General features: G+C 53.4%; 3 protein-coding genes across 3 annotated transcripts; 2 read left to right on the forward strand and 1 right to left on the reverse strand.

Moving 5' to 3' along the window:
- Nucleotides 1-158: 158 nt before the first annotated feature.
- Nucleotides 159-5095, forward strand: MONBRDRAFT_22533 (uncharacterized protein; the record flags this gene model as incomplete). The annotated part of the gene is made up of 16 exons (XM_001742373.1): nucleotides 159-314; nucleotides 407-506; nucleotides 600-749; nucleotides 947-1038; nucleotides 1108-1188; nucleotides 1298-1354; nucleotides 1458-1628; nucleotides 1730-1790; nucleotides 2173-2260; nucleotides 2282-2366; nucleotides 2473-2749; nucleotides 2896-2961; nucleotides 3054-3124; nucleotides 3262-3384; nucleotides 3501-3579; nucleotides 4473-5095. 16 exons carry the CDS (start codon nucleotides 159-161, stop codon nucleotides 5093-5095), a joined length of 2280 nt encoding a protein of 759 aa, XP_001742425.1.
- Nucleotides 5096-5327: 232 nt separating this feature from the next.
- Nucleotides 5328-8186, reverse strand: MONBRDRAFT_31036 (uncharacterized protein; the record flags this gene model as incomplete). Its single annotated transcript, XM_001742821.1, has 14 exons — nucleotides 5328-5450; nucleotides 5562-5660; nucleotides 5762-5806; nucleotides 5964-6026; nucleotides 6105-6209; nucleotides 6416-6483; nucleotides 6586-6702; nucleotides 6785-6819; nucleotides 6937-6995; nucleotides 7095-7245; nucleotides 7347-7408; nucleotides 7609-7639; nucleotides 7783-7923; nucleotides 8044-8186. The coding sequence occupies 14 exons, from the start codon at nucleotides 8184-8186 to the stop codon at nucleotides 5328-5330; spliced, it is 1242 nt and encodes a 413-aa protein (XP_001742873.1).
- A 524-nt stretch (nucleotides 8187-8710) lies between these two features.
- Nucleotides 8711-9799, forward strand: MONBRDRAFT_22535 (uncharacterized protein; the record flags this gene model as incomplete). The annotated part of the gene is made up of 5 exons (XM_001742374.1): nucleotides 8711-8849; nucleotides 8949-9026; nucleotides 9057-9186; nucleotides 9309-9405; nucleotides 9515-9799. The coding sequence occupies 5 exons, from the start codon at nucleotides 8711-8713 to the stop codon at nucleotides 9797-9799; spliced, it is 729 nt and encodes a 242-aa protein (XP_001742426.1).
- Nucleotides 9800-9837: the final 38 nt, after the last annotated feature.

Below are 9837 nucleotides of genomic sequence, written 5' to 3' on the forward strand. Positions count from 1 at the left end.
CCTACATCCCCGCCCGACGGCCTCACTCACTCACCTTCTTGGTCACCGTCCTCTGCTCCTCAACAAGTGCAGTCAAAAAAAAAAAAAGCAAGCTGAAGAAAGGATGACAAATGGTGTTGTTTTTTTTTTTCTTGTTTTTTTTTTCTTTTGCGAGCACCATGATGATGACATGTGTGCGATCGCGAGCAGCACCAGCACTGGTATGGACGGTGCTGGTGCTGGCTGGCTGCCTGGCTGTGGGCAGGGGTGGGGCTTCCGATCGCGCCTTTACCATTGCGAATGACCAGTTTTTACGTGACGGCCAGCCCTTTCAAGTAAGGCCTCATTCGACCCACTTTTGGCAGGTTCCCTCGTCGCTTGCGGGTGCAAAGTGTTTTCCTCATGCTGAGGGTCGGGTGCGGCGTAGATCTTAAGCGCCAGCGTTCACTACAGCCGCATGCTGCAAGATGATTGGTCCGATCGACTTCAACGCATCCGAGCCCTTGGCTTCAATGCCATTGAGACGTGTGCGTTGCGCAAGATCAAGCAGCGAGACTTGCGCACAATATCCAGCCTAGCTCTTGACCTCACCATTCTCGCTGTCCCGTAAATCACGACAGATGTGCCCTGGAATTATCATAATGCTGAGCCGAGCGTTTACGATTTTGCTGGAAACCGCAATCTAACCAAGGTTAAGCTTGGTCCATTGCCTGCCGACCCTGACTCGATTCCGAAGACCAATTCCCCGCCCCCACCGTGCCTCATCCGGGGTCCATTTACAGTTCTTGGAGCTCGCACAGGCCCAAGACCTGCTTGTCCTTCTCCGCCCTGGCCCTTATATCTGTGGTGAGTTTGTTTCTCCGGACATTCATTGACAGTATCCGAGCAAGTCTTTTTGCTTGCTTCGTATGTGAACAGAAGCAGTCGGCAATCACTTCTTGCACTGCGGCCCCTCAATGAAAACCAGGTGAATGGGAGTTTGGGGGCTTTCCTGCGTGGCTCCTGGGACTGCAACCCCGTGTCACACTTCGTACCTATGAAACCGGCTACATCACCCAGGTTTGTTCGATGTTGCAGCTCTTTTGAGCAAACGAAATTCCATGGTCGCTCATGTGGCAATGTCCGCAGGTTGACAAGTGGTGGAAATATTTACTGCCCAAGGTCAAGCCTCTATTGTACGGCAACGGCGGCCCCGTGATCATGATGCAGGTTAGGTTGAACTCCATTTGCAGCCCCCCACATAAGCACGTACGCACAACTGTTGCCCTGAATTCCAAGCATCACCTTTCCTTTTCCCCCCGCCCCCGCATGGGTGTAGATTGAAAATGAATTTGGCTCCTACGGCAATGTGCAAGACGTTCCAGCCGATCGTCAGGTTTGTCCTGCCCAAAGTTGATTCGCCATGGTAGGAACCCTATTTCTTCGTTCCAGCCAAGAAAAAGGGCTTATAATAGTCGTCAACCACGTCCTGAACACAGTACATGGAGCATTTGGTGGCGCTCGCTCGAACCGAGCTTGGCTCTGATGTTATCCTCTACACGACCGATGGCTCGGCGGCTAGTTTCATGAACAGGGGCACCCTCAATGGATCCGCGGTCTTGACACTCGGTGACTTTCAACCCAATTTGGACCCTGCTGCATCACTTGCGGTAAGTTGCGGCGCTGCGAATCTGCGAATGTGATGTATGCACCCCTCACAGACCCCTCACAGCCATTGAGTTTGCTTCCTCTCTTGCCTCATTGCCGCCAGATTGCAAAAGCCTACAATCCCCCGGGCCTGTCACCCTCTATGTGTACCGAGTTTTATTCTGGTAAGTACAATCCAATGCCTTGATTTGGTAAACCCAGTAAACCCGTGGCATCACTCTCAGGTGGTGGCACGCTTGTATGGTTATGGCCGATCTTGGATGACGCCGTAGGCTGGCTCACACACTGGACCTCGAATCAGGCCAACGTCTCGTCTGCATCGGTATGATCCGCGGATGTCATTCGGACAGGTGCAGAGGGTGGTAGTCAGAAAGCAGCCCAATGGAAGACAGCTAATCAGAGCCATCCACGCCCCGCAATGTCGTTGCACAAACTTGCAATATAGTTGGGCGTGGATTTGTTGGCATTGTTGGAAACCGGCGCCAGCGTATCCATGTATATGGGCTTTGGGGGTACCAATTTTGGCTTCTGGTCGGGCGCCAATAGTGCGACTTCGGATACTTTTCAACCTTCAATCACGAGGTAACATTTTGGACAGAGGCCGCCTGTACCATCGTGGAACAACCCATCCATGGTGCGTCGCGCTTCCCCATAGCTATGACTACAACGCGCCGCTGGACGAGGCGGGCCATCATGGCTATGGCTCAGATGGGCTGAGCAAGTTTGCCATCGTGCAAAACGTACGAGATTGCACTGCGCCGGAACTCGCATTTGCCCACCTTGCCCACCTTGCCCACCTTGCCCATAAGCCAACAGCATACTCGCGACTCATGGGTGATTGCATAGGTTTTGCGCCTGTTTCAGGCACAGAACATGCCGCTGCCCACAGAGCCCGCGGGTCCGGCCATGATTACACCTGGCCCTCTTCAGCTCAATGACAGTATTCCATTCTTGGCTGCTGTGGGCCAACTCGCCGATCGCAACGTGACGACCACCGTGCCCTGTCGAACCGAGGACCTGGGCCAAAATTATGGGTTCACCGTCTTCTCCACTGTCCTGGCCGTACCTGCCACCGCCCTTATCATTGAGGATGTTCGTGACCGTGCAATTGTATACCTTGACGGTAGGTCGACGTGGACTTGTTCCTCATTTCCGGTGCCTCTTGAGCCGACCCTCTGCTGCTGTATGCCCGCAAGTTTGTCGTTTGTCGTCTTCTTAGCCGGCTGAGTAACCCTGCTGCCGGTGTGTCCTGCCTTCACCTGCCTTCAGATGTTTATCAAGGAACTGTTTTTCGTGTGGACCCACAGCCAATCCTGCTGCATAACGCCTCAGCTGGTTCGTCTGCACGGATTGAGTTTGATGAATCTCGCCTGGGCCGCCTCACCTGCCTCTTCTCTGGCGTATGCTTGACGGCTTTTCCAAACCAGGGGCAACCCTGACCATTGTGCTCGAAAACATGGGCCGCATCAACTTTGGACCCAACATGACCGATCCCAAGGTATTCCCCGGCTGCCTGTGCTCTCGGTGCCTTCCTGTTCCTGAGGCCTCTGATCGACGCGACACCCGATCGAGCTCCTCACGTCCCGTGTGTGGTCGCGGATGCTCTTGTGGTCGTTTGGCTGGGCGCTTGATTAGGGTATTTTGGGAAACGTGACGCTGGATGCAGATGTTGTCCAGCAGCCCTGGACCGTGCAACTTGTCAGCTTTGCGAGTCCAAACTTTGCGAACCTCCCCTGGCAAGCCAACGTCGAGCCTGGGGTACGCTGCTGGCACTTGGCATTCACTTGTGGCGTGCTTGAACTGCGCTTCGAGATCTCTTTCCATTGTTTCATCGATGCCGACGTGTCTTCATTGCACTTGCCATTTTATTTTAGAATTTAACGCTGTACCAGGGCCAACTCGTGCTCAATCAGGTGGCTGCTACTTTTATTGATATGACTGGCTGGTCCAAAGGTGTGGTCTGGGTGAATGGCTTTAATCTCGGTCGATATTGGAATGTCGGTCCCCAGTTCGCGTTGTATTGCCCCCGCGGTGCACTGACCGCCGGCACCAATACCATAACGATCTTGGAGCTGGAAGCACCTCCAGCACGGCCTGAAATAAGCTTTCGGGCCAGCTTCAAGTATGGTGTCACATCATAACACTTTTCCTTATAATAATCATCCTTTTTTTGTGGTAATCCATGATGACCGCTGAAAATGAGTTTGAACTTTGCTTAATGACGTCCAAAGTACTACCTGGTTGATGAATTGCGCCGCTTTCCGATACGAATCCTACAGCGCCCCGGTTTGATCAACATCCAACATTGCCGTAGTAACTGATATCCATTTCTTGATACGTGATCAATTATCTCGTGGAAGACTACAAGGCTCTGCTCATGCTCGATGTATCGTGTCAATGCCAGGGCAGCATTTGATAAGGCTTTGTGCTGGCTCCATTCAGCTAAGCCACGAAGAAAGCTTGGGCTTAATAAGCTAAAGCTGGTAGGAATTTCCCGCCCTTTTCAACAACCCAATTTGTCGACAAAATCACAAAATCAGTGTTTGTTGGTAAAAATTCCGTCGCTCTCTGCATTTTCTTTTGGAGTGCTGGGCTAGAACGAGTTCAGTCTTGATCGCTACGACGATCGTTGGACAGGGGGCATGGCATTGTAGGTCGTGTCTGCTCGCGCACATTGTTTGCTCTCAAAATCTTGGTGAGATGCTTTCGTGGCTGCAACTGTTTGACCCAAGCGCTTGTCTACGTGTGCCTTGCCCATAGCTCGTTACCGCCTCGGGGCAGTGGCACTGCCCACGCACCCCGCCACGTGGAGAGTACTGCACTGGGCGTCAGCCCATTGCGCACAGCCTGTGGCTCGAGTGCCATACAGACCCCGCCAATGACGGCAAAGGGCAACGGCCCGCGTGATGGCGCTACTTTGGATCCACTGCCCAAGGGCTCTGAAGCACAATCTTCGGCACTGCCACGACGTGCAGCGGACACGGTTGACAACCTCCACCTGCAAGCCGTGGCCCCGTCAGTGCCCTGGTCTGCAGAAACCATGAAGTTACTGGATATTGGCGCAGGCTACCAAACGGCAATGGCACGGGCCCTGGCTGAGCAAGGTCGAGTGGTTGAGTTGCGTGAGGATATTCTGGCCTTGCGGAAGACAAATGCAGATAATCTCTTTCAACTCGTGCGAGCTCAACACGAGCAACAACAATTGCAGGTCGAGCTGCAGCGCGTGCGCGAGCAGCTCCACGCTGCCGCCACCGAGCTGGGTCCTGTTGCATCGACCCACACAGACACAACAACAAATGGGTCCAAAGAATCTGTCACGGCATCCCAAGCTCTTACGTCGCCATCGCCCAGCGAGGCATCTATGCTCGAAGCCAATCGTGGCCCGAATTCTTGTACCGTCTGCGCCGAAGATCAGGCGACACCCGCAGACGGTGAGGTGGCAGATCAGCGCCAATCGTGCGAGCCCTAGAATGTACGGGTAAGTGGCAAAAAAGAGCAAGCTCAAACTCACTTGATCTCGAGCGGGTTGTACGAAGGCAACACTTCGGTAGCGTCCGCAGCTGCTGATTTAAGATGGACGAAGCAGTCTGTGCCGTAACCCTAGAAGTGCAATTTGTATGAGTTAATCCAAGAGTGTACACACGCTTGGCGTGCGCGATAATTCAGTCGGAAAAACCCAGTCTGAGTTTTCGAAGCGTGTGTTATCTTACCTGAACAGTCATCAGATTGAGGTCACCGCCAAAGTAGCGCGAGTAGAGCCGGGCGACAGGCAAGCCATAACCAAAGCCCGCCATGGGGGCACGATCCATGTCCGTCAACCCCTCCTAATGGTGGATGCAAGCATGATGATGTTGGACACAACAAATGTGAGGTTGATCGAATACGAACAGGTGTCTTTGTTGTGAGAGGAAAGAAAGATGTCTTTGCATTCGCACCTCGTCATCGAACATGACTGGTTGAGGCGCAGTCGAGTAAAAGTAAGTAAAGAGTTTGGGTACATCGGCATGGGCAATACCGCCACCCTCATCGCTGATCTATTCGGTCGAGATTGATAATAAGCTTTGTTTGAGCGACCAAACGTGCTGAGATTTAGCACAAGCAGTGGTATGGGTTTGGCAGACAAGGATAGACCAACCTTGACGGTCAAGTCGCTATCACCCTTGACAATGATGATGCGAACCTATCACAGCCAAGACCAATCGGACAGTGAAGGGGAGCGCGAGCAACAACGTGGCATGGGTGAATCGGAAACATCCCACATGGTGAGGGCGCCCTGCCGCTCAGTGGTTGGCACCTATCGTCTCCAGCGCATGCCAGGCGTGGCACATGGAACCAACCGGGGGTAGAGTGGGACTGTTATCGTGTTGTTCAGCGGTGGCGCGCATTGAGTTTTTGAGCAGCTGAGGAAGCACACATGCGGATAAAATGTGAAAATCATGTTCAAGGCAAGCTGCGGCAGCAGCATGGGCGTTGCACACCTCAAAGAGAATGTGGTACAGATGGCTGGGCACGTATGCGAACGAAAGATCGTTGTGCTCTTCACGGGGCTGAATAATCTCAAACTTGGGTGCATCGCCGTACAACTAAGAAGGATAGTCGCATTTGCCCAGGCGCATGGATTTGATGTGAGAAAAGAAAGCGAAATGCTCATCCACGGTGTCAATCTGGCACCAAAAAAAAGACCTCCCCCCCGCCCCCCCCGCAACCAACAAACGAACAAGCGCAAACAAGCTGGGGGGCAAAGAAGGTGCTCAAAGGTAAAGGCAGGGTCCGGGCAGGAGGTACGTACGTCATAACACATTTGTTGGGCATTGAGGCAGGCATCGGTGGCAATGTCATCAACGCGGACGGCGGGATCTGAGCGAGGAGAAGCGCCATGTGATCACGAACAGCGTGGAGCAAAAAGCAACGATCACTCGCGCAAAGACAGCCTGTTAAGGGGTGTTTCGTTGGGCGTACCGATGGAGCCAATCCAGCGGCTGCCCAGCTCTACTTTCTCGGTTGTGTCGTCGCGGGGGTCGCGGGGTTGATGGCGATGGGAGAAAAGTGCCAGATGCTGATTGAAGACGAAGCGGACTGAGGGCCAGAGTGAGTGGTTGTGAACACGTGCAGGGCACAAGCCAATATACATGGGTCATGGCCGGGTGATCAAACTTACTGCCGATGCGGGCCATCAGGAAGCGGTTCAGATATCTGTATTTCGGGCCCGCAGGACACAGCGTAGCACAGGGATGAGGGTGTACATCACCATGACATGGTCCGATGCATCGTATGTACTTTTGCGCGTGAGCCGTGGGTCGGGACACGTACTCGGTGATGTACTCTTCGCGTCCAACAAGCAATCCCTTGTTATGCAATTGGCGCAGACCCTGGCGAGCCAAACAACATCAAAGATCCGCGCCAGACCGGCCGTAAGATCGGGCGGTAAGGAAGAGGGAGTCGTGTCACACGATGTGCCACAATCGTACCAAAGCAAAGGTGATGACAGTCGCGCGGTGTCGCAGCAAGGTGCGCTCCAGAAGTTCGGTAAAACCTTGACAGTAGGCATCCGCATCTTGAGGCGTGGCATCTGCTCCAACCGGCATGTAATCAATGAGCTCCTTAAAGCTCAGTAGATACCTGTCGACAGTGCAGTTGTGAAAGTACAGGTGAGACATGTGAGGAAATGGGGCGGGATGACAAAGGGGGTGCAAAGGCACTGGCTGACATCGGCCTCCTACCAGTTGTAGACTCGATTGATGAGGGGCTGTGACAATACGACGTCCGGTAGCGTTCGCATCTCCTGTTCAGATGAGCGAATTGACGACGAAGTGTAACAGCCAAAAAGGCAAAGCCAAAAACCAAGACATCATGGTGAGAGGCAAGTGGCGAAAGACGGCGTGATAGCTACTCGCGTACAGAAGAAACGACTGTGCTTGGTGGTGTCGAGCCATGGCAGCTGGCGACACGTGCGATCATTGATGATGGCGATCTGATTCTTACCTTGATCATGTGCGCCAAGCGGATTGGGCACCTGAAAGCATCAATCAAAGAAATCAGTGAGATAAAGGAGAAGCCTGGGCAAAGCACTTCCAAGATCAGGCAGGGTAAAGAGCTGGGCACGAGATGATTGAAGCAGGTCAGACACGCCCTGTGTTGGTGCAATGTCAAACATACTCGGTGTGGATAAAGTTGCAAGACTGCATGAGGGCTTCACTCGAGTCACGACGTTTGCCAAAGTCGAGCAGGGCCTGGAGTGAGAGGCGATTGATCTTGTATTTACTGTAGGCAGCCAGTTGTTCTTCCGCCGATTCAGACCTTTTGGAGCGCAAGGCGGACGCGCATACGTGTCAGGGATGTGAGTCAGAGGGGCCGCTCAGTGGGTGCGACGGTCATTTCGGCCATGCCGGGTCGGGCCACGCATGAGAAAGGCCGTACCAAGGGACAGTGATGGCTTTGGTGGCGCTGTACACACTGCTCAGTGACCGCAGGGTCACCATCAGGGGCGTGCGTGAGGTCACTGCGACGGCCAGGTGCCGTGAGCGACACAATCGCAGGGCCGCAGCCGTCCGAAACGCCATGCTCTTGATTTGATTCAATGGCTCTCCTCACACCCAACCACCAAGAAGACTTTCCAAGCACGGCCCTTCAAGTAGTCGGTGCAACGGATTCCAGAACGCCGCACCGCAACAGCAGCAGCAGCAGCAGCACCACCACCCAGGAGCTCTTTTTTCCCTCGTTTTTGTGTGTGTGTGTGTGTGTGTGGAGGAAAAAGAGCAATGACAGCAACAACACAAACAAAAGCAGGAGGTAAGTTGAAGAAGCAGCAGAAGAAGAAGAGAATCGAAACATAACAAGGAAAGGAAATTGCATCGTGACATACGCTTGACGCAATGGCTACTTCTACACAAACCTGGTGATTTGCGTCTGGAAATATCACAGTGATGGTTAATACTTCTGCAAAAGACTGGTTAATCACGTAAACATGTAAACATTCTTGAACGGCGGCACTTTATTAATTTAGAGAGTAAACATCAAATTTAGACAGGTTGCTAAAGTGCCACGCTTTTCACACTATCGCTTAGCCCCTCCTTCGGTCAGCGAAATGGCGATGCGCATGGCAGCAGCAGCAGCAGCAGCGGGGACTTTGACCCGTCGAGCCACGGTGGCTCGACGGGCCTTGGGTTCCTCCTGGTTTTCCCGTCTTGCACAGCAGGCCAAGGTGTCAGTGGCACTATCTCAGCGTACGTCAAGTCTTGTCACACATATTGGTTGAACAGGTGTTTGGCCAACGTTTTGTCTTGCCGCTCCCTACCTCATGCGTCTTTCAATATGATCCTCAGGTGCCTGCTTGAGCCTCAGTACCGAACAGGAGGCAAAACTCGAATCCCTGGCCGAGCGGGCAGAGCATTTCGTCACCAGTACGTTGAACCATCCCTACAATCCGTCAGCTTCTTGTGCTCTGAATTATCCTCTCTCTCCACCGCGCCCCACCACTCAGACTCGCTCGCCCCTAGGCAATCAGTTTGATGAGGCCATCATGGCCTACAATGAAGCCATGGCGATTGAACGCCGCTCCGAGTACGTCACAGCGTATGCACGAACAATTCAACAATGCAAACCCGACCCCAACTTTTTAAATCACAAAGCGTGGTGGGGCGTCCGAGCCTTGTCTTACTTCGGTCCGTCTTGAACCTCGCTAGTCTGGTTTACAATGCCGCCGTGGTCAACTTGATGAAGCGCAACCTGCAAGATGCCAAGGCGTTGCTTATTGAGAGCATCGAGCGCAACCCCAGCAGTGTTTGTTCAACTGGCTTCCCTGCGCCACGCTTGCTCCAACCTTTCATGTTTGAATGAGCCCCGCCCCCCGGTATCCTGCCCTCACCCCACCAAACTTCCCATTTCGCAGGCAGAAGCCCACAACAACCTGGGTTGCCTCTATGCTGAGCTAGGCCAAGCAGACAAGGCCCGCACTCATTTGAAGAAGGCGCTTCAGCTCATGCCCCAGGACGCCAGCACTGCCATGAACCTTGCACTGATTTGTGATAAGCTCGGTCACCTGGAAGACGCTCGCCACTACTACAAATCCGCCATTGCTCTGGATCCTCGCATGCCACGGGAACCTCTTCGCAACATCGAGGCCAAGCTTTTAGCCCAGCGCTCCGCCGCCAGTTTGTTATCATCCTGGTGGTGATACTCTGTGCGTACAGCAATGGCGTCTCGGCGGTCTTG

Source organism: Monosiga brevicollis, genomic scaffold (assembly GCF_000002865.3).
Source record: "Monosiga brevicollis MX1 MONBRscaffold_2 genomic scaffold, whole genome shotgun sequence".
NCBI lineage: Eukaryota > Choanoflagellata > Craspedida > Salpingoecidae > Monosiga > Monosiga brevicollis.